The sequence below is a fragment of the Dipodomys spectabilis genome, unplaced genomic scaffold (genome assembly GCF_019054845.1).
Source record: "Dipodomys spectabilis isolate Male_0828 unplaced genomic scaffold, ASM1905484v1 ptg000073l, whole genome shotgun sequence".
Lineage (NCBI taxonomy): Eukaryota > Metazoa > Chordata > Mammalia > Rodentia > Heteromyidae > Dipodomys > Dipodomys spectabilis.
In genome coordinates this window covers 3322981-3346795 of record NW_024870750.1, presented here as the reverse complement: position 1 = coordinate 3346795, position 23815 = coordinate 3322981, and the positions used below count along the sequence as shown (strand labels likewise).

At 42.3% G+C, this 23815-nt stretch overlaps 1 protein-coding gene across 2 annotated transcripts in view; it reads left to right on the top strand.

Moving 5' to 3' along the window:
- Positions 1 to 7087: 7087 nt before the first annotated feature.
- Positions 7088 to 23815, top strand: part of Armh4 (armadillo like helical domain containing 4) — a 108898-nt gene continuing 92170 nt past the window's right edge. For both annotated transcript variants that reach the window (XM_042682553.1, XM_042682551.1), the window contains exons 1-2: positions 7088 to 7172; positions 20362 to 21736. In XM_042682553.1, the coding sequence (XP_042538487.1) occupies positions 20419 to 21736 (1318 nt within the window). In that variant the 5' untranslated portion in view covers positions 7088 to 7172; positions 20362 to 20418. The remainder of the gene's footprint in view (positions 7173 to 20361; positions 21737 to 23815) is intronic.

The following is a 23815-nucleotide window of genomic DNA, read 5'->3' as shown; positions in this document are numbered from 1 at the left end:
CAGAGCCACTTACACTGGACTCTACCTTCCCAATTTGTATGGGATTAATACATTCCATTCGGAGGCTGACCAAACTTCCTTTATATATTAGTACAATTGAGCTCCAGCTTTGTAGTTGTGAAATGTTGGGTGGGCATTACTGAGTTACATATTTATTTTGGTATAAGCTTATTGCCCTAATTAGTCAACAAATATTTTTTGGACAGCTGCTATATCAAGTTACTGCTGGAGGTATTGTGAGACAATTGAAAACATACCGTCTTACTTCAAAGAGCTTATAGTTTTTGGGGAGAAGACAGTTAAATACACTGGGTCAATATATGACTTTTCCCATAGATTTTTGTCTTAGGTTCTTTACTGTAATATTATAATGAAAAAAAAGATGATGAAAAGTAATACCACTTCTAGGTCTTTGGTATCTGTGGGTATGTGGTTCCCAAGAAAGCACAGCTGAGGAAAACCTTTACACAGAATGCAGGAGTTTAGTCCCGTATTGCTGATGCTTGATCCATTTTCCCCATAATACCACTCAACTTCTGCTGAAGACATGATGAATTTCAACAAATCCCTAATTTTACTTCATCACTTCTGTTAAGCACATTCACTTTTACCTTACCTTTGGAGCACCACTTACTTTTTTTTTCAGGGGGCATCTTTTTACAAAGTTAAAGGACAGGAAAACAGTAAATGACTTAAAACACAATGACTTAAATACAACTGATGATAACTCAGGATTCGCTGGGAGCTTCTCCCTATCATCTGAGCTGCGTGAAGATCACAGGAATTATGGGAGTAGTACAGTAAGGCAGGCTTACTGTACGATGTGTTACTGGTAATGTTTATGACTATGTAAGTTGCCTCTCAACTAGATTTTAAGCTCTTCTGAGAAAAGTTGAGTTCAGTTATATGTATCTTTGTATAACCTTACAGACTTCCTGCAGATAAAAAAGTCATGGTTGATTAACCCCAGAGCTAAGCTCAATGCTGTGGGTTACATGCATGACCTACATGGCAGGGCACTTTGGTCATTGACTCAGAAATGTGAACTCATCAAAGTCCATTTGGCCAGCAGAATTAAAGAAAATTTATAGGAGCAAGGAATCTAAGAAGAACTTGTGTGCTACACAACAAGAAATACTTTGTGTTCCTTACTAGCACTGATCTCCATACTAAAATTTGGTACTATCATCTTCTTTCTTTTAGCTGTCAACACACCTATGTATATCTCTTGGGTATCCTAAGCTAACTATTAATACTTGATTAAAAAAACATTAACACAAGCAAATTGGGTGCTATTGGTACACACCTGTAATCCTAGCTATTTGGGAGGCTGAGATCTGAGGATTGCAGTTCAATGCCATGCTGGGAAGGAAAATTGGTGAGACTCTAATCTCTTATTAACTACCAGAAAATCAGAAGTGGTGCTGTGGCTCAAAGTGGTAGATCTCTAGCCTTGAGCAAAAAGGGCTCAGGGGCAGTGCTCAGACCCCTATTTCAAGCCCAAGGACAGACAAAAAGAATTAACACAAGCAATATCTGTAGGAACACAGATAATAAGTAACAATCTAGTTACTCTGTGCAAATATTTGGTAGTTCTACCCCATCTACAACCAACCCATGGTTTCCTTGTTGACTAAACTTATGGTATTTCATGAAAAATCCACAACCTAGCTAAACTGAAACATTTTCTAGAAACCTACAAGAAAAGAGAAAATATTACTTCTCTGGCTAATCCATTTCCAATGTCAATGAATTTTCTTTGACAAGACTGCTCCCTTGGGTTTGAGCTTTGCTTCTCTTGATAAATCCATTTTATTTAACTCTACTCTTAATAGAGGCAGAGAAAAATAAATGTTCTTCCTTTACAACATAGCCCTAGGTGGGCATATTATTATATCAATAATAAATATCTCAAACCCAATGCTTAAAAGATGGAATCTAAGGACACAATTGATTTATTTACCACGAAGCATAAAAATGGCAAGGCTGGATATAAAAATGTTGTTTAAGTAAAAGACAATTCATATCTTTCCTATAGTTAATAATGCCATTTGAATATAGTTACTCCTGATGACCAATTCATTTTGGTACTAAAGGGCATAGTTCATGAATGACATTAGACTTTTGATATTCAAATCTCTTCAAAAAGGATTTTTTAACTAGACTAGCTCACAAGGACATATTCATGGTGGTAAAATAAAGGACAAGCTTTCTTTCTTTTATGTAAATGTTTTCAGCCTCTGACTTTATCTTTAAAAGTTTCTTTTTAAAGCGTTGTACTGTTTTAGAAATTTTGTTTCATTCTATCTCTGTTAGCCTTAGCCTCTCTTATCTTGCTTTTTCAAGGCAACAGACACATCCCTTTTGTTAGAATTGAACTGGGAAGTTCAGGGTCCAAAGAAAACTAACACTTAATATTAAAATAATAGGTTTTGAAACTAAGAAGGCAACCAACATTCTGCTTCTACACTTATAGTCAGTTTCTTGGGGAGGGCAGAGAAACAAGAGAATTAACCTGGAATCTGCATAAGTGCTAAGTAATAAAGATATACAAGTATAATAGAGTCTTATGTTAATAGCTAAAAGCAAGTGCAATGTATAAGGATTAATTGTTCCAGATTCACACCTGTAATCTTAGCTACTCAGCAGGCTGAGATCTGAGGTTCACAGTTCAAAGCCAGCCTCACCAGAAAGTTCATGAGACCCTTATTTCCAATTAACCATCAAAAAGCTAGAAGTGGGGCTGTGGTTCAAATGGTAGAGTGCTAGCCTTGAGCCAAAAAGTTAACGGAAAGGTCCAGATGCTGAGTTCAAGCTCTAGGACTGGCACTAACTAACTAACTTCATACATAAATAAATTTTCCAAGTCTTGTTTAAAGAAAACCATTTAGGAGAGTTAGCCTACTTATCTTCTCAATAAATTGCATATATGAAAGACATAATGACAAAATTTTGTAGGGAATGAAAAGCTAAGTTTCGTGCTACCGAAGTGTTTCGTGAGGTTATCTCAAGTGTTCTGAGAGTATAGGATGCAAAATCAGAATTAATAGAATTGATTCTAACATTATTATTTATATAACCATCACCATATTATCAAATATGTATTACATGCCCAGAATAAACAGAGTATATCTTACAGTACTATTCTATGCTGAAGTCCACTGCTGAGAATTTTAAATTAAATTAAAAGCAACACAATATTTGCATTGGAGAACTGAAGTTAAGGAGTACGTGAGCAGAGAACACCAGAAGACCCAGAAAAACTCACGTATATACACTTTTAGAAAGACCAGGAAGGAAAGACCATTTTTTGGAGGGAGGACTTAACTATTTAAATTGCAGAAAATCCTTCCTGTACTCAGCATCTGTTCTGCTATGGCCAGACATCTTTGTTGGATTGTCTTGGGAGCCAGTAAGAACAATAAAGTAAAGTGACTCAACTGGTAGAGAGCCTGCCTACCAAGCACAAGCCTTGATATTGGAAAAAAAAAAAATCCATAAGAGGAGTTTTAGAGAATTAAAAAAAAAAAAAAACAAACCAACAAAAGGGAGGGAAAAGTCACTAAAAGAGATTTGGGGAATTCCTAGGCAAGCCCAATCTTTCAAGAAGGTTTTCCTCACATGCGTCTTTTAGTTCATTTTGTTCTATTGCATCAAGTCCTTGTTGCTGGTGTAATTTCAAATGAAAATACAACAGACGAAAACAAAATTATCCTCAGCAAACAACAAAGTACAAGGATTCGAGAAAGTCTTGCCTGTTGTTTTTCAAGAACCCTTATAAAGGACTTTGTGAAGTCAGTCGTGCTCAGGGTCTTATCTTTGCTTTACAAGACTAGAGACCCAATTTTCGTGGGCCTCAGCTGTAGAACCACTTGGAACACACTGGTGCAACTGAGCTCCAGAAAATGTCACATAACAATTCTGTAGACACTCAGGTCACCCAGACAGGAACAGTCATTAGAGAATAGCTCAATAGGCCATATGCATGGGAAAATCAGGTACCTGAGCATCAGATTAAAGAGAATTAGTTGAGACATAGTGAAGTATTCCAAACAATTAACTGATATGGGCCACAAGTCCCGATTTCCAAAGACTTCATCCATTTTCTTGTGGTATTTAAATGACCATTGTCCACTCAGCATTAGGAATTGATTATCCTCACCAATTCCTTTCTGACACAAAGGCTTTGACCAAGCAGGGCCAACTAATTATTGAAAGGACTCATAGACAAAATGCAACATAGCTAATTAAATTTGGCTTTCAGATAAGTCACATGAGTTTTTAAAAACATAAATATATTGGGCTAGGAAGGTGGCTCAGTGGTAGAGTGCTTGCCTTGCATGCCTGAGGCCCTGGGTTCGATTTCTCAGCACCACATAAGCAAAAAGAAAAAAGCCAGAAGTGGCGCTGTGGTTCAAGTGGTAGAGCGCTAGCCTTGAGCTGAAGAGCTGAGGGACCAGAGTTCAGGCCCCATGACTGGAACCCCCCCAAAAAATAAAAAAATAAAAAAATAAAAACATAAATATGTCCTAAATATTGAATACTTCCTTTATACTAAAAATTGCACAAATAGCCTTCATTTGATGTTTGAGATGTGTGATATGAAATTAATTTTTATTTGTTAAATCTGGCAATCCTCAAACTGCCATTGTGAGTTTTTTTGCTTATTACTTTGATAATTTTAACTTGATTCTTCCCCCGTCCCCTTTTTATTTCTGGGTTTTGACTCAAAGCCTCATGCTTGCCGGGCAAGCATTGTGAGCCATACTACAGTGCATTGCTTGGCTTGGAAACAACTGTGGGGAATCACAAAGCTTTTGGTAGTTGTGCATATGTGTGCACGGGCCCTGGCCCCACTCCTGATTTACCCATAAAAAGCTAATAACATTCATCATAAGTAGATTTACAGATTTGACTTGTAGAGACTAACTTCCTGATCAATATTTTGTGAGTATGATGTTTTGGGGATGGGGACTGTACCAACAGAGAAATTGTAAGTAATTTGTGATAAATTGCATTAACTAGAATTATTTAAAGGAATATAAACAATTTGGACAGAGCTAGTATGCATTCAAACATGATGGCTTGACTTTTACTGCATAGTGGAAATAATTTGTACTGAGGAAGTTGGGGAGAGGAGTTTTACTATGGGAGAAAAGTCATGTGGGAAGAGAACTTGGAGTGTAAGGCAGTCTGAGAAGTGGTATTCTGCAGTTGGGACTTGAGTATTATGTGCCAGATGGTTTTCTAAGGAGAAGAAGAAAATGTTAGCAAAGGATGCAGAAAAAGAAGCAAAAAAGATGTCAAAGAAGCTGAGTACTTCCAGTTTGTGGGAGGAAATGACCAGCAAAATTGAATACTCCTGCTATCTCTTTTAGCTTTCACAACTAAGTTTTTTTTCTTCTTCTCTGTTTTGTGCCAGTACTGGGGCTTAAACTCAGGGCCTGTACCTTTTTTCACTCAAGGCTGGTGCTCTATCATTCGAGCCACATCTCCATTTTTAGCTTTTTGCTGTTTAATTGGAGATAAGACTGTCATGGACTTTTCTGCCTGGGCTTCATCTGAACCTCAGTCTTCAGATCTCAGCCTCCTAGGTAGCTAGGATTGCAGACATGAGCCACCATTGTCTACCTTCAGGTTGTTTACCAGCATTTTGGTTGTGTAGACCCAATTATGTGAGCTAGCTGGGAACCTACTAATACGGCAGAACATTGTTCATTTGTTTTTATAAAATAAGAAAATGTGGTCTGATTTTCAAACTACTGACTTTAAAATGTTGAACTATCATTTGGCAAGTCTGGGTTAGCTTTGTCTGTCCAGTAGTAATAAATTCGGGTAATACACCTAGTCATAAAACACATTACACAATTGATCACACATTAAAAAAACAAACAAAAACACTCCCAGAATTTATAGTTTCAATTCAATTCAACTACGTTCAACTCAGGAACTCTGTTAATTTCCATTCTAGAAACAAAAGCTAATAGGTTCTAAAGGGAGCTGGAGTGAATAACTTTACACTCCACACGTGTGCATTGTGGCCAGTGTGTGAGCCAAAGATAACAAGAGAGCTGTTCTGCCTCCCAAAAGAGAGATTTAAGAATGGAGATCACAGCTGGATGCTGGTGGCTCATACCTGTAAACCTAGCTACTCAGGAGGCTGAGACTGGAGGATCATGATTTGAAGCCAACCCTGGCAGAAAAAGTCTGGGAGATGCTTGTCTCCAATTAACCAGCAAAAAGCTGGAAGTAGAGGTGTGGATCAGGTGGCAGACCACCAGTCTCCAGCAGAAAATGCCAAGTGATGAGTGAGAGGCCTTGAGTCCAAGCTCTGGTACCAGGAGAAAAAAAAAAATCAAGGTTACAAATTCCCAGAGGCTACACTTCTCTTAAGATCTTGAGCAATTACAAGTTTGAACCCTTACTCCTTTGCAAACTGGGGGACTGCCACATTTGCTTTTCGGGGGAGTATTGTTCAGAATTGGGAGAAAAGGACGCAGTAGCTAGCCATGTGTCCTGCAGGATCCAGAACCCAATCAAACGTACTTATTATGCACACTTATTTTCAACTTCCCTGAGTGGCCAGGAAGCGGGGGGTACAACTTGTAGTTACTTAAAGGTCTTCTTGGGGCCTTGGCCAGGCCCGCACATAGTTTTCCCAAGAAACTCCTGGGCAGCCTGGGATGAGCGCCCCTTGCCCGACCCCAAGATCAGAGGCGTCCGGGCGCCTGTGCACACGCCGCTGAGGTTCCGAAGAAGAAGCAGCCGCGCGCAGCGCGCCGGTCTGCGGAGAGGGCAGGCGGGTGAGCGGTGGGTGGGTGTTCGGAGGTGGCGGGGAGTGTGGGGTGGGGGGGAAGGTCTCCGACGCAGGGGTCGTGTGCGGAGCCGGAGGCGGGGAAGTGGGCACCCCGGGGTGGGGCGGGAGGGGGGGGGCGTGGGGCGACCAGCCAGCCAGCCGGGGCGGGCACACCTACCCGCCGCCCAATCCCCAGCCGGAACCGCGGCCTTATGAATAAGCAACCAAGCGAAGCGCCCTCCCCCTGGCGTCCCAGACCGCGCAGCCTAGGGAGCCCGAGCCGCCGCCGCCGCCGCCGCTGCAGGGGCCGCGGCGGGGATGCCGAGCGCCGGCGCCGCCGCTCTCCTCCCCGCGCTGCTCGGCTGAAGGCGCACAGGTGAGAGGAGCGGCGCGGATCCCGCCGGCCGGGCGGCCGCGGCTGCAGACGTGGCACCGGGGCGGGGATGGAACGGGAGCCCGGAGAGGTGCGGGGTCGCGCGGGAACCGGGGCGAGCCGGAGGCGTGCCAGGCGCGCGCCCTGCGCCCCCCCCCCCCCGCCGGAACGCCGTGCCCCGGGGGGCGCCGGGCTACGCGGCGGGGCAGCTCCGCGGGCGCGCGGGGCGCGGCGTGCAGGCCTCGGAGGACTCCCCGCACGCCTTGCTCCAGCCCAGCCTTCCCGGCTCCGCACCCGCCAGCGGGCCTTTGTGCCGCCGGAGCTTCCACACTGGCTGCTTTTGTGTGGGTTGCTTGATTCCCCTCCCACCCCTTTCTTTCTTCCTCTCGCGTCCCTGGCCATCCCGCCGCGGCGGCGGGAGAGAAGTTCCCGAGGACTAGGGTTTATTCCCTTCTAGCCATGGCGCTGTCCCTCGGCGCCGCTCCGCGCCCAGCCCTCCCGGGAAGACTGGGGGCTGCGGTGGCCGCGGAGATGTGGAAATGGGGTCTTGGCGACTTTGCGGGAAACGAACAGTTGGGCTGTGCCGCGCGGGGCTGGGCTGGAGCCTCCGGGACGCGCCTGGACGGGGGATGCGCCCAGGAAAGGTCACTGAAGTAGGAGGAGGGCCTGCGGGTGAGGGTGGGAGGAGGCGAGGCTCTGCCTCAGACTCGGGAATGGATGGGGAGGTGCGGCCCAGAGGGGTCCAGATGTCGCCGGTGCGTCCTGCTCACGGACAGAACCCAACCCGGGTGGATTCGAACCATGGAGAGGCCGGCTGGAGAGGGAGCGGCCACACACGAACTCTGCGGAGTTCTGGGGTGGTCCTTTGCCATGCCCATCGCCAGGATCTGCCGAGACCTGGCTTGGCTGGCGCCTGTGCGGATGATGGAGAGCTGAGCGGATGGGTTCGAAGTGGTTGCCTGCGTTCTGGGGAAGTTTTCTTGGGAAACTTGGGAGCGAATGGGGAGTGGTTCTCCAAACCCATTCACAGAGCGTGAAGGGAAACGCGTGGGTGGAAATTTGCATGTCTCCCGGTTCTTCTAGTGTGTATCCTGGATTACGGAGGGTGAGGCTGGGCTCCGCAGCGGCGCCTTCAGCCAAGCGGACTTCTGCACACTTGCCAGCAGAATCCCCCCCCTCACAGCATCTATTGAGAGACTCAAAACCCTGCTTTTTGTCACAGAATCAGAAACACGGATTGTTTTACCCGGAGTAGAGTTTCCTCAGGGTCGTCTGATTTGATTTTATGAATCAAGTGGAACGTGTGATAGTTGTCATAAGAATGAGCAAGCACTCACGCAGCAGACTGGGTATTGATTGCTTTTATTCACAAAACTCCCAAGGCTCACCAAGTCTAAGGTAGCTACAGCAACAGAGCCAATTAGGGAGAAAGAGGTGGACTGGTCTTTGTTTTCGTGGGAGTCTTCTTGTCATGTGTTCCTGGGGGTTCCTCTAAGTCCTTTGTAGTATCATAAATTGGCCTCACAGAAATGTTTTGATGTTAAATACAAGTACAGAGTCAAAATGAGAAAGGTGAATGTCACCTTGTAACTCATTGGGTACTTCACTCTTTATTTAGTAGATGTTGAGAATTTGGGTATGGCATTGTATTTTTGTGAATGAGATCTTGCTTATTATTCTCAAAGGGAAGGGGCTGGTCAGAGGGAATCTCTAAAACGAAAACTCATTCTCTAAGACATGTAGCCCATCTTATTTTTTATTGTGTTTATTAATGATTATAAGTATATAAATCTAGTTTCACCTTCCTTTAAGTGTTGAACTAATGCTTAGCGATCTTGCCAAGAAAATGAGGTCTGTAAACCACAAAGAACAGAAATAAAGTGTTGGATTAGATTATTTAAAAGAGCTGTCTGATGGATAAACAACAGCTTGCAGATCGAGATTGATGAGGATGGGATTCTGTAGACAACAGACACACTCTCAGGTCCCTTCATCAATGTGGATGCTGAAGAATGAAGCCCCATGGAAATACAGAGGGAGAATGGATGTTCAGTTCCTGACTGATGTTACAAAGATGCTTCAGAGGGCTCACATTTCTGTAGTTTCGGGGCATGCTTGTCAGAACCCCAGTACTATGTCTTCAGTGGTGCATCATGTCCATTGTCAGTCTTTGTTCTTCATCCTTAAAGAAGACAGAATGAGCATGATTGTTATTATTATTTAGCATGAGGAACATTATCTCTGTTTTGCCACAAGGAAACTGAGCTTCAGTGATTTGCCCAAAGTAGAACTGGAACTTGAATCCTATATTTAAACCTTCCAGTCCAGCTTCTCTTACCACAGGGATAGAATAATATGCTAGGGGCAGTAAGTATGGACATCCTTATTTGTCTATATCATTAGCTTGCAGTCTACAGATGATGGGCTCAATATATGGAACTTAACTATGACCTGCAGGGAGGAGAAAGCACTTTGCGGATAGTTTCCAGAGTAACCATCTTGACCCCAGCCCACTTACCCTCTTTGCTGTCAGCACTGGGGCTGCTGTCCTCCTAAGGGACCATACTTTGTCTTTGTGGTTACTCATTTACCCTCCTTCCACTGTGAAGGAACAAGCTGCTGGAATGATTGTATTTCATTACAGCTCTTTAATTTACAGTGAGGGATGGCTGTGGCCCAGATCTTAGAGCCAATATAAAAGATCAGTGACAGTTGTCAATAGTGAGTTAGGAATGTGGTACCTTAATGCTGTGTGCCACAGCCGGGTTAATTGGGTAGAATCTTGAGGAGCTCAGCATTAGACAAATGAAATAGTATTGGCAATGACAGTCTTAAGGATTTTTTTTTAAAAAAAGACAAGACAATGATAAATGGATCACTGAGGATCAAGAAAAACACAAAGTAGGAAGATTCTTAAGATATCAAGGAGGAGGAGTGTCCTTTTCCCTTCATTAATCAAAGAATCACTAATTGGACTTTAGAGAGGGGACGGTAATTGGGAAGCAAGTTGACCTGAAGCTCTGGGGCTTGCTACCTGTGACTGCTTATCCTGTGTGTGTGTGTGTGTGTGTGTGTGTGTGTGTGTGTAAAACAAGTTCTGAAAACCTAAAATACAGTGGAAATGAGAGTCCATAAGTTATTGCTGTCATTAAAATGTCATCCTGAGTAAGTACTTCAAGTTGGCTGGGTGATGGAAAAACCATAAAATTAGACAAAGATAGGCTATGAAAATCTATAATCTTATAATGCAAAATAGATTGAATATTCTTTTTGTTAGTTTGTTTTTAGTGCCAGTCCTGGGGCTTGAAATCAGTGTATGGGCACTGTCCTTGAGGTTTTTTTGCTCAAGGCTAGTGCTCTACCACTTGTGCCACAGCTTTACTCCTGGCTTTTTGGTGGTTAATTGGAGATAAGAGTCTCACAGAGGGCTGGGAAGTTGGCTCAGTGGTAGAATGCTTGCCTTGCATGCCTGAGGCCCTGGGTTTAATTCCTCAGCACCACATAACCAAAAACAAAAAAGCTGGAAGTGGCACTATGGCTCAAGTGGTAGAGCACTAGCCTTGAGCTGAAGACCTGAGGGACAGTGCCCAGACCCAGAGTTCAGGCCCCACGACCCGACCCAAAAAAAAAAAAAGAGTCTCACAGACTTTCCTGCCTGGGCTGGCTTCAAACTGATTCACGGATCTCAGCTTCCTGCATAATTACAAACATGAATTACTAGCCCCTGGCTTCTTTTTCTTACTCGTAAACAATTATTTATCTTTATTTATTTATTAAAAATAGTTTTATTACCCTTCCATATCTGTACAAAGGAGTTGCCATTCACCCAAGCAGCTTAGGAATACAGTGCTGCATCTTGATCAAAGTAACCCCTTTCAACATTCTCACACATCCCTCCCCACCTACCCCTTCCCTCACTTTTCTTAAAAAATTTTTTTTTTTTTGGTTGGTCGTGGGGCTTGAACTCAGGGCTTAGGCGCTATCCCTCAGCTCTTCAGCTCAAGGTGAGCTCTGTACTGCTTAAGCCACTTCCAGTTTTCTGGTAGTTTATTGGAGATAAGCATCTCACGGACTTTCCTGCCTGGGCTGGCTTTGAATCGATCCTCAGATCTCAGCCTCCTGAGTAGCTAGGATTACAGGTGTGAGCCACCGGTGCCCGGCCACTTTTCTTAATTTTGTGGGATACTGAACAATTCTTTAAATTCATTTCATGCCAGCAAATGTTTATTGAATGCCTCATCTTATCTCCTTGCCATTATTAGTTAGTAATCTTAGGGCAAACAAAGGAAGTTTGAAGGCCAGTGTTTGTGCAGAAGAAACAATATTATTTGAGGTGACAAGACTTACAGATATGATCATTTGTTAGAGGAACTGGGTGAAAGGTAGAAAAGTAATAGACTAAGCATTTTTTTTGTATATGTGTATGTGTGTAGCAGCATTTGCTTGTCACAAAAGTGATCAGGATTTGGATCCTGGTGTAGAAAGAAGGGACTGATAGGGAGAACAAGACCTAGGAGCCTGAAATGGATATGATATGGAAGAGGGCAGGGTAACTGGCTGGGGATGGGGTAGGATTTGTATTGTACACATAAAGTTTGGCAGCTGGAAGTTTAGAGACATTACACATTGTATTTTGGGAAGGCAGAGAGTACTAGTGGCAAAAGCAAGGAGCATAAAGTATGCAGAATGTGAAAGATCAAAAACAGATGCTACCATTTAATGTATATTAACTATCCCACATAAGCCTAAATATAATTTTCACTTCTAAAAAGCCTTGGAGAAAGCTGGGCGCTGGTGGCTCACGCCTGTAATCCTAACTACTCAGGAGGCTGAGATCTGAGGATCAAGGTTCAAAGCCAGCCTGGGCAGGAAAGTCCATGAAATTCTTTTTTTTTTTTTTGGGGGGGGGTCCAGTCGTGGGGCCTGAACTCTGGGCCTGGGCGCTGTCCCTTAGCTCTTCAGCTCAAGTTTAGCGCTCTACCGCTTGAGCCACAGCGCCACTTCCGGCTTTTTTCTTTTTGCTTATGTGGTGCTGAGGAATCAACCCAGGGCCTCAGGCATGCAAGGCAAGCGCTCTACCACTGAGCTACCTTTCCAGCCCCTCCATGAAACTCTTATCTCCAATAAAACACTTACAAAAGCAGAGGTGGCTCTGTGGCTCAAGTGGTAGAGCACTAGCCTTGAGGTGAAGAGCTGAGGGACAGCGCTCAAGTCCAGAGCCCTAGGACCAACAGAAAAAAAAAAAAAGCCTTGGGGGATATTAACACTTGCCTTGTTAAGTTGTTGTAAGGATTAGAAAGATAATCTGCAAGATGCACAAAACCTCCCCAGAATGGTAGTCACTTTTGATAGATTAGTGTCACTTTTTTTTTTTTTCCCTGCAGGGCTGAGGATTGAACTCAGCCTTGTACTTGCCAGGCGAGTACTCTTGCACTGAGCTAAATCCTCAACCCTGATTAGTGTCATTTTTATTGTCAACCATTTGGGGGCTGGGACTGTGGCTTAGTGGTAGAGTGCTTGCCTAGCATGCATGAAGTCCTGGGTTTGATTCCTCAGTACCACATACACAGAAAAAGCCAGAAGTGGCTCTGTGGCTCAAGTGGTAGAGTACTAGACTTGAACAAAAGAAGCTCAGGGACAGTGTCCAGGCCCTGAGTTCAAGCCCTAGGACTGGCCAAAAAAAAAGAAAAGAAAAGAATAAACCATTTGGGTTGTATATAATGGATTGAGAGTAGACTCTGCATTCATGACAGGCTCACCAATTAGAGGCAATTACAAGAATGTCATTTGAGTAAAGAGATAGAAGAGATAATTCTATAATTAATTAGGAGTGAAAGAGTCACAGAAGTTGTGATTCTAGGATGTGAACAAAAGTTTAGGATGACACCAATGTTGGAGGAAGAAGGAGACAGAGTTTGGTAGCATCCAAAAGGATGCTGGGCTTAGAAATATGAGGAAAGACCTGGAACCTCTATCCATTTATCGGAACTGTAGACTTGTTTCCTTCTGGAATTCCTGCGGGCTGTCTTTCCTCCTACTTTTCAAGTCCTAGTGTTGCCTTGACTAGTAGAAAGAAGGTGCATTCTGTGCACTACACAGAAGTGGAAAAAGCTCCTGGGTTATCCTCATTGTCTTTCTAGTAGACAAAACAGATTTAAGTAATCTTTCTTGTCTCACTCACACAGCTATTTAGGGTGTTTGTCTTTATTCTGAGAAAGGGAAGTCTAAGGCATGTTTTCCAGCCTTGCTGTATCTTGAGTACTCCAAGGAAAATGCTCATGTTCTTTCCTGATCTATACTCCATAGACTCCAATTTAGAAGGTTTTAACTTGTGAGTGTCCCTTTTGTAACTTCGTTTTGGTAACACACTGAAGTAGCACTATTCCTTTTTATTTGGAAAAATGTTGACCAAGTGTTTAGAAAGATCTGATTAAATCAAAGAAGAAGGTTGTATTTTTGTTATTGTTTTTGGTTGTCTTTCATTTGTCTTTGAAACTTGAGTATGCCTTGGGCTGACAAAGAAACAGATTCTGGATTGTGTCTATTTAAGATTGTCAAAGATAGTGCTTGACAGAACAGCTTATCTGCCTACTGGTGGTAGAAATGCAGTAAATTGTTCAGAGCGCTGCCAAGCCATTAGGATACCTTGATAGTGAATGACAGATGTGCTACTGACTTGCTCAGAAAGGGATGCTTTTAAAGCTATTTGAAGATGATATCCTCTATCAGCAATTTGGCCAGAATTTCTTCATCTGAATTAATTGGCTAGACAGATAAGAAAAACATACTTTGTCTTTGGACACAGTATTAAGGAAAAGTCAAGTATTTTGTTAAATGTTCTTATGAATGTTATAATTATTATAAGACACAGAACCCTAATAAGCAATGATATCTTCCCTCCTTAGGCCTCTCCCAACAAAGCAGGCTGTAGATATTCCTTGTTTGTTCAGCCAATATTTACCAAGCATTTCCTCTGTACTGGGCACTTGGCCACCTAGGAGATTCAGTGTTGAAGAAAGTGGAAAAAGACCAGAGCTACAAAATAGGTGGCAGATGGTGATTTAGATGTAGGAACATTGTCATTGATTTGACAATGGTCATTCCTTTGTCTTTGTCTTTCTTTCTCTCTCTCTCTCTTTCTTTTTATTTTAAATATACATATTATTGTAAAGATACTGTACAGAGGGGTTACAAGTACATGAGCAAGGTATAAGTCTATTTCCTATTGAACATTGTTACCCCCTCCTTTGTTTTGTTATAGTGGGTCATCCTGTATCCTTATTTCAGCATTTTATTATTTCCTTTCCCCTCCCCAAATTAGAAAAATATATATACAAGATGCAGGGCACCAGAATCAAATACAGTGACAACAGAGGTTGTACCATGGGGGAAGAACATACAAAGAGACAAAAAAATCACGTAGTGCATTATAAGTACATTAAAAAGAACAGCAAGAAAGATAAAATCTCTTATATTCCTATCTTGGGGTTCATTTCGCTTAGCATCAGGTTATATGGTCATGTGTACATAGCTTTTGAACCCTTCTGCTTGTCCTAGACATATACTAGTTATTGCAGATAAGGGAAACCATGGGACCTATGTTTTTTTGAGTTGGGCTTACTTCACTTAATATAGTTTTTTCCAAGTCTTTCCATTTCTTTTTTTCCTTCTTTCTTTTTTTTTTTTTTTTTTTGTCAGTCGTGGGGCTTTAACTCTGGGCTTGGCTGCTGTCCCTGCGCTCTTCAGCTCAAGGCGAGTGCTCTACTGCTTGAGCCACAGTGCCACTTCCTGTTTTCTAGTGGTTTATTGGAGATAAGATTCTCATGGATATTCCTGCCCAGGCTGGCTTTGAACTGTGATCCTCAGATCTCAGGATTACAGTTGTGAGCCACCGATGCCCTGCAAGTCTTTCCATTTCTTAACAAATGGGGTGGTATCATTCTCTGATGGAGGCCTAGAATTCCATTGTGTGTGTGTGTGTGTGTGTGTGTGTGTGTGTGTACCACATTTTCTTGATCCATTCATCTACTGAGGGGCATCTGGGTTGGTTCCATATCTTAGCTATGGTGAAAAAATGCTGTGATAAACATAGTTATACTGATAACTTTAGTATGGCCTTGGTTGTGATCGTTTGGGTAAATGTCTAAAAGTGGGATTGCTGGGTCATAGGGGAGCTCTATGTGGAGTCTTTTGAGGAACCTCCATACTGCTTTCCAAAGTGGTTGAACAAGTTTACATTCCCACCAACAATGTAGTAGGGTTCTCTTTTGGCCACAAACCTTCCAGCATCTGTTGTTATTAGATGTCTTGATTATAGCTATTCTAACTGGGGTGAGGTGGAATCTCAATGTTGTCTTCATTTGCATTTCTTTTATGGCTAGAGTTGCACATTTCTTCATGGGTCTGTTGGCCATTCTTAGTTCCTCTTCAGATAAGTCTCTCTCTCTCTTCTCTCCTTTTTCTTTTTTCTTTCCCTCCCTCCCTCCCTCTCCTTTCCTTCCTTCTTCCTTCCCTCCCTCCCTCCCTCCCTCCCTCCCTCTCTCTCTCTCTCTCTCTTTCTTTCTTTCTTTGCCCCTCTGTCTCTCTTTCTCTCTCTCTCTCCCTCCCCCTTCTCTTGCTTGCTTGCTGGCCTGTTTTCTGTCTAGTCCTGAGGCTTGAACTGAAGGCCTAGGCACTGTTCCTGAGCTTTTGTGCTCAAGGCTAGCACTCTACCACATTGAGCCAGAGATCCATTTCCTCTATTTTATTTTTTGATGTCTTGCAGTTCTCATTATGGGACACCCAACTCGTGAAGTGACACTGTAGACCTGTATTGGGTCTTTGAAAGATGAAGAAAGACCTGGAGCTTGAAGGTCATCTACCAATTTATCTGAGATGCAGATGTGTTTCCTGCTGCCATTCCTACAGGCTATCTTTTCTCCTTTTAAAGTTCAGGCGTTGCCTTGAATAGTGAGGAGATGGAGCAGATGGCCTCAATACACGGATGTAGGAAAGGCTTGAGTTTTACCCCCACCTTTTCTGCTGTAATTGGATCTAGCAAGCAGGTGGCTGACACTTAATCACAGAAGGGAAATCTTTTAGAGCAATGGTAGAATTCCCTTCACACAACAATTCTGAAACTCACAACATAGAAAGAAAATAAGACCTTGAAGGAAAATTGTGTTTCAGAAGGGCGATCTTTACTCTTTGTTCCATTTCCCATAATTTAACTTGTTCATAAAATCCTCCTCTCAGCCCACGTGAAATGGGCTGCCAAACATAAAATGTGCAGGACCTGTTTGATCATGAGGATGCCTCCCAGACGTGATGGCAAAGATCATGACATTGTGAAAATATTGACATTTTTATTTTGTGTCAGATCGAGAAGACATGAGAAGAGAGTGGTGGGGGCAGAAGAGATTGTAATGATTATTTTGTTAACACCTCATTTTCTCAAAGGAGCAAATAAAGCTATTTGTCTAGCATCATATAGCAGGTTTTAACAATAAGAAAGCCAAAATTCAGAAACTGTGTTTTCAGATGCCATCCCGTGTCCTCTCTTTCTACTCATGATGGGATTCTTCACGTTTTAAATCCAGAAGCCTGGGCTAATGTAAAGCAAATTTCTAGACCTTTCTTTCTTTCTTTTTTTTTTTTGGGTCCAGTCGTGGGGCCTGAACTCTGGGCCTGGGTGCTGTCCCTCAGCTCTTCAGCTCAAGGCTAGCGCTCTACCACTTGAGCCACAGCGCCACTTCTGGCTTTTTTTTTTTCTGCTTATGTGGTGCTGAGGAATCGAACCCAGGGCTTCATGCATGCGAGGCAAGCGCTCTACCACTGAGCCACCTTCCCAGCCCCTCTAGACCATTCTTTCTATCCTCTGGTATGCTTAGGAACTTTCATTGAGTGGGAAAAGTTTTTTTTTTTTTTTTTTTTCAGGAATAGATTGAACATATCCAAATGAACCAGAGAGGTTGATGGCTTTTTATTTTTTGTCTCTTCAAATATACAGACAATCATAGTTCAACTTGTCTATAACAAAAATCCAGAGGTGGAATTGCTTCTTAGCTCTCATATGTTTTTGTTTTAGTAGAGGAGAGTAGAGGCATTGGGCCAAACACTGTACTGTATGATCTGTTACCTGGCTAGGAAACGGAATGCTTTCTGGCACATCTGAAGTATAACAATGTCCAAAATGTTCACATGCCTTGACACATGATCTTCAGGTAGTCTCAATTACCTTTCTTGTGCTTTCCCCCTTTTCAAATGATATTCGCTATTTGTATATAATAATTTAATATTTCAACAAGAATGTCTTAGTCCCCCACCCCTACATTCTACATATTGGGGAACAATGTCTTCACTGCCGCTAGGATTTTGTAGGGAGTAGTTATGAATTCCTAGTCACCTCTGGCTTTAATGTTCTTTTTACTGCTAACTTTATGGTTCTTGATAATGCTGTTCCTTTCCTGTACGCAGCATCAAGACAGCTCATGACATCATTCTCTTCCTGTATTTCCCTAGAGCACTGTGGACTCAAGATGTCTGAGTAACAAATTACCTCCAAACTTAGGAGCTTAAAGCAAGAATACATCTTTATAGTTTCATGCCATTTCTGTGCATCAGGAATTTAGGAGTACCTTAGCTGGGTGGACCTGGCTCACTGTCTTTCAATAAGGCCTGATGGGAGTGGGAAGTTTCTCTTTCAAGACATTGTACTCAGGTGAGGCCGCTGGCTGGCAGGAGGCCTTAGCTTCAATCCATGGATTTTTTTTTTCTCATGTAAAAAAAAAAAATCTAGCTTTGCCTTGGTTTTCAGCTGTCTAGATATGCCCTGAGAACTTGACCTTTTCTTTCTTTCTTTCTTTTTTTTTCTCTCTTGAAAGGATCTTTAAGACTAAATAGGATAACATATGAAGGCTTTGAAATCCTTAGGAGAAGTCTCCATGAAAATGTGAATTTCTGTTTCACAAGTGTGCATCAAGTGCTTAGCCTAGAGAGTTTAATTGATTAGACATGAAAGGAAGAAGAAAGGTATCTTTTGTAAAGGCAAGATTTCTATTTTAGAATTTTAATTCCTAGGTTTAATTTTCTGGAAAACCTGTAGTATCTCTAATAATTCTTTTTGTAGTACTGGGGATCAAAAATTGAGAAACTTTCAATAATAGAAAAAGAAGGGGCCCTATTCAGCTAAACAAATAAAAAGAACTAAAGCTCTTAAAATGTGAGTAAGTTGAGCAGCTGAAATATTTTAATGAGACTGTGTATAGTTTAAAGAATACAATGCATCTTAACCTTAACAATAATGGATATTCAGTAAAGATTGCTTATTTTGAAATGCTTTGTTTCTTATTTTTTATTTTATTTTATTTTTTTGTCAGTCTTGGGGCTTGAACTCAGGGCCTGAACACTCTTTCTGAGCTTTTTTGCTTTTGTTTGTTTGTTTGGCCACAGCACCACTGTCAGTTTTCTGGTGGTTAATTGGAGATGAGTATCTCACAGAATCCCCTGTCTGGGCTGGCTTTGAACTGTGATTCTCAAATCTCAGCCTCCTGAGTAGCTAGGATTATGAGCATGAGCCATCAGTACCTGGCTGCTTTTTTTTTTAATGCACTTAATTTATATTTAATGCTTTTTTAAATTCTTAACGTTTGAAACACAAACATTTTGCTTATGAGTTTTGTTGTTGCAGATACTAAGTTATTTAAGAATTTTTTAAAGATGTATTTTAATTGAAAATAATTTATATACTGCTTTTTCTTGGTGGTGCTGGATTTTGAACTCAGGATCTTGCATACTTTGCTAGGCACTCTACCACTTGAGCCATTCCACCATACTTTTTGCTTTTAGCTTATTTTTCAGATAACAGTGGTACACACTATTGAAAGTAACTGATGCTCAGTATTTCATGAAGATAGTAAGTTTTTATCACATTTGTCTTTGTTTGTTTGGACACAGTGGACAGCCTTGGAAACCTGTATTCAATTCCAAGCACAAAAATATAACAAAAACCCTCAAATTTATTTCTCACATTTCTGGGGACTGTGATGTCCAAGATCAAGATGCCATTAGATTTAGTCTCCTTGGGATCTGGCTCATTGAATGTGCCTTTAATATGGCAAAGGAGGTAAGGGGTCTCTGACCTACTCTTATGTAGGGTCCCTGAATCTCATTCATCAAGGCTTTGCCTTTATGCCCTCAGTATCCAAAGACCTTACCTCCTAATGCCATTGTACTGATGATTGGATTTTGGCATAAGAATTTTGAGGGACGCAAACACTTAGACCACAGCCATACTTAAGTTCTTTGGCTAGGCCGGGTGCTGGTGGCTCACACCAGTAATCCTGGCTACTCAGGAGACTGAGATCTGAAGATCACAGTTCAAAGCTGTTGGAGGCAGGAAAGTCCCACGAGACTCTCATCTCCAATTAACCACTAAAAAGCTGAAAGTGGAACTGTGGCTTAAGTTGGTAGGACACTAACCTTGAGCAAAAAATCTCAGGGACAGCATCCAGGCCCTGAGTTCAGGCCTCAAGACAGTACAAAAAGCAAACAGAAAACAAAAAACAAAAAGTTATGAGCACTGATGGATCATGCTTATATTCTTAGCTACTTAAGAGGCTAAGATCTGTAGATTTCCATTCAAAGCTTGCTCAGACAGACAGGAAAATCTGTAAGACTCATCTCCAACTAATCAGCAGAAATGGAGCCATGGCTCAAGTGGTAAGCACTAGCCTTAAAACAGAAAAAGGGCAAGTGAAGTCCTGAGTTCAAGGCCCAGTATGGGCACCAATTTTTTAAAATTAAAAATAAAAAAAAAGTTCTCTGAGTGAATGTGAAACATCTATTCATATTCTGGACATGTTACCATGTCTGCAGTCATTTGGCCACATGGTTAATTAACAGAGGAACTTGGACAGCATATTGCAAATGTGACTTCAAGGATAGCTTATTTCGAGTAGGTATTTAAGAAACAATGAACTTCATAAACTATGGTGTGCCTTTTTCTAGGGAGCTTCAGCTGAATTCAGCTGAGAAAAATGAACTGGGTTACTCATGTCTCAAGGGTACAAAGAAATAGAGCAGCCATCTTCTTACCTACCTTCTCTGTGTACAAAGTCAAGGAGATTATGCTATTTATAGTTGGATGTAAAGGACCTTATTTACAAAATATATTTACATGACAGTTGGCTATGCTTTGTTTTTTTTTCTGCAGGACTTAATCACGGGAATTGTCAACTGTGCCAATTTATCTGCAGCATTCTCTTCCACTATGAGTAGATCAGTTGTTTTGCACATTTGTCTGGCTTTCTGTAGCCTTGTAGTCCTCAATTTGGTCTCACCATGTCTGGCCTTTCCCAAAATGGGAAAGAGAGAGAGAGCACACACTCATGCAGAAGAAGGACAGACTGTGAAGATGAATACAGATGACCAAGAAAATCCTTCCATTCCTCCAAAGCATTCGCCCCAACGGATGCCCTCCCCAAATCCAGTGACAGCATCAGCTGCACCACCATTGTTCCTCCTCAGTGGTACAGAAATCAATCCTACAGGAGCTGGTCGCCTCCAGCCTCTCAGTCCTGCCCGTGATCATGTGTTTGGTTCCAGCCAGCCAGACTGGATACCTCCTGAAAGCAGACTTTCCAAGACCATGTTAACCACTGCCATCACCACACCTGCTTCTCTGAAGATGGAAGAGAAGGAGGAACCCACTAGCAGTGCCAGCACTCAGGCCATTGCAGAAGGGACCACAGAAGCAACACAAGGCTTTCTGAAGTACATGGACAATCCAGTGTTTGCAACTAAAAGTCAGGAAGGAGTTAGCTGGGGGCATTCAACTTCACCCTACATAAACACTAAAGAAATGCTAGCCACCAATCCCAGGATGGAGACTCTGGAAGCTGACCCAGACCAGAGGGCAACTTCTTTTCCTAGCACTCAGTCCACAGTAGACACTGAGCCTGTTAGTGTCCTTCTTGATAGGGAGAAGGCCACACAGATGACAGCTGATAATACCCAGGCTACTGCCACCAAGAACTTACTGGCAACTTCTGAGAGCACCCTGAGTGTTGATCCAGAAACTGACAGGCTGCTGGGAGCTTCTGGAGCTACAGTGAGTGTCAGCACAGCTGTTTCAGCTGCCTCTGTCCCAAGTGATGAGTGGGATGAAACCAAAGTAGAGAATGTAAACCAGATACGGGCCCCACAGCTTGGAGAAAATACAGGGACTCAGATGAGAATAGAACCGTCACAGCTGGAAGGAGTGAGCCATGATAGTATGGAGGGGGGACAACCTTCCACAGAGGTTTCCCAGGAGGCGCCCGGTCTGCCTAAAGGGGAAACACATGTGGGGACAGCTCTGTCAACAGCACAGGGGGCTGAGCGATCACCTGCTGTCACCGATCAAAGTTCCTTTACTCCCACAAATCTGATGGAAGATACCGAAGTTTCTGTGGTGAGCCTGTTCCAGAGCACAGGAAGCTTCACGGACTCCACCAAAGAAAATGGTGCTGTGCTTTTTTCAGCAAGTACTGTTTCCATCTCTGAGTATGTGTCTGAGGCATATCAACCATTGGGAAATACATTGAAAGGTAAAATAAAAACAAGTTTTGCTTGATTTGGAAACATTTAGGTTAGTCTTTGTTTTTAGCAGTACAAGGGCTTGAACTCAAGGCCTTATACATACTTGCTAGACAGGCATTCTACCACTGACCCATGCCTCCACACTTGCTTTTTGCAGGTTATTGTTTGAAGTAAGGTCTTGCTTCTTGCTTGTGTGTGCCAGGACCATGATCTGTCTTTGTTTTTTTTTTTTTCTTGTGCCAGTCTTGGAGGTTGAACTCAAGAGCCCAGACACTGCCCCTGAGCTTTTGTCCTCAAACCTAGTGCTCTGCCACTTGAGCTCTCCACGTCTGGCTTTTTGGTGTTTAATTGGAGAGAATAGTCTCCTGGACTTTCCTGCACAGTTGGCTTTGAACCATGTTTCTCAGATCTCAGCCTCGGAGTAGCTAGGATTGCAGGTGTAAACCACTGGTGCCTGGCTGTTATCTGTCTGTTTTAAGCTTCTGTCACACTTGGGCTGATAGGTGTGTGCCACTGCCTCCCTCTTGAGTGAACATAGTCAATAGATTTCCTTTCTTGAGGGAGTCTTGCATATTTACCTGCTTTTGTTGATCTGGTACTACAAGCCTCCCAATTTTAGCCTCCCGTGGGTTTTAGGATAACAGGCACTTGCCACTGTACATGGCTATGAGTTGAGAAGAGGGACTCTTGCAAACTTTTCTGCCTTGGGCTGGCTTCAAACCATACTCCTCCTAGTCTTAACCTCCCAAGTAGCTAGAATTATAGGTGACTACCCAGCTTTCAATCTATGTTTCTTTTTTTCTAATAGCAATTCAGAAAAATGTGTTCAAATAAATGATTTATTTTATGTAAAAATTAGGCCAAACTATAACTCCTGCATATAAACCAAATGGTCTTCAACTGAGGACAAGTTGCCTCCCCCCTTTCCCTCCTGTAAGACACTTAGCAATGTTTGAAGGCATTTTCAGTTGTTACAGCTGAGGGTTGCTATTGACATCTATTAGATAATAGGCCAAGCATGCTGTGAAACATCCTATAATATATCGGACAGCCCCTCACCCATGACAAAAAAAATTGTTCAAGCCAATGTACCAATAGCATTGAGATTGAGAAATCCTGATATACACAAATATTTGCAAAAATTTTTATACAAAATGAATATACAAGAAAAAGTGAAAGAATTAGCATATGATTAAAAAGTACAGTTAGTACCAGACACTGTTGGCTCACACTTGTAAGCCTATCTACTCAGGAGGCTGAGATCTAAAGATCATGGTTTGAAGCTAGCCTGGGTAGGAACTCCATGAGACTCTTATCTCCAATCACAAAGCTGAAAGTCCAGCTGTGGCTCAAGAAGTAGAGTGCTAGCTTTTGAGTATAAAAGCTCAGGGAAGCCGGGCGCTGGTGCCTCATGCCTGTAATCCTAGCTACTCAGGAGGCTGGGATCTGAGGATTGAGGTTCAAACCAGCCCAGGCAGAAAAAGCCATGAGACTCTTATCTCCAATAAACTACCAGAAAACTGGAAGTGGCGCTGTGGCTCAAATGGTAGAGTGGTAGCCTTGAGCTGAAGAGCTAGAGACAGAGCTCAGGCCCAGAGTTCAAGCCCTACATCTGACCAAAAAAAAAAAAAAATTGCTCAGGGATAGTGCCCTGGCCTTGAGTTCAAGCTCCAGGACCAGCACACATACACATATCCTGCCCTCCTACTACAAGTACAGTTAAAAATGTCGGATACTTGTTTATTCATTGTTATAAAGTATATCACATCTTTGGTATTTTTACAGAAATGTTTATCTCAAAATGTTAACCATGGGAGTTTTCTGACTTTATTTGGCCTGAAATAAATCACCTAGAAATAATGAGGAAAGATAAATCATCTGCTGGCTTGATTTTACATTTTCTACTTGTTTTTTACTTGGTCTTTATGTCTGCAAATATTATAAGCTGACAAGCCTTATGTTTGTCACTGATGAGTAATGTTTTTCTTTTATAGTGGGTCAGATACTGGCATCAGGAAGGAAAGCTTTTGCTAATGTGTATATACACATTTCAAATTGTTTTAGAACATGCCTGTCATGTTACTTCA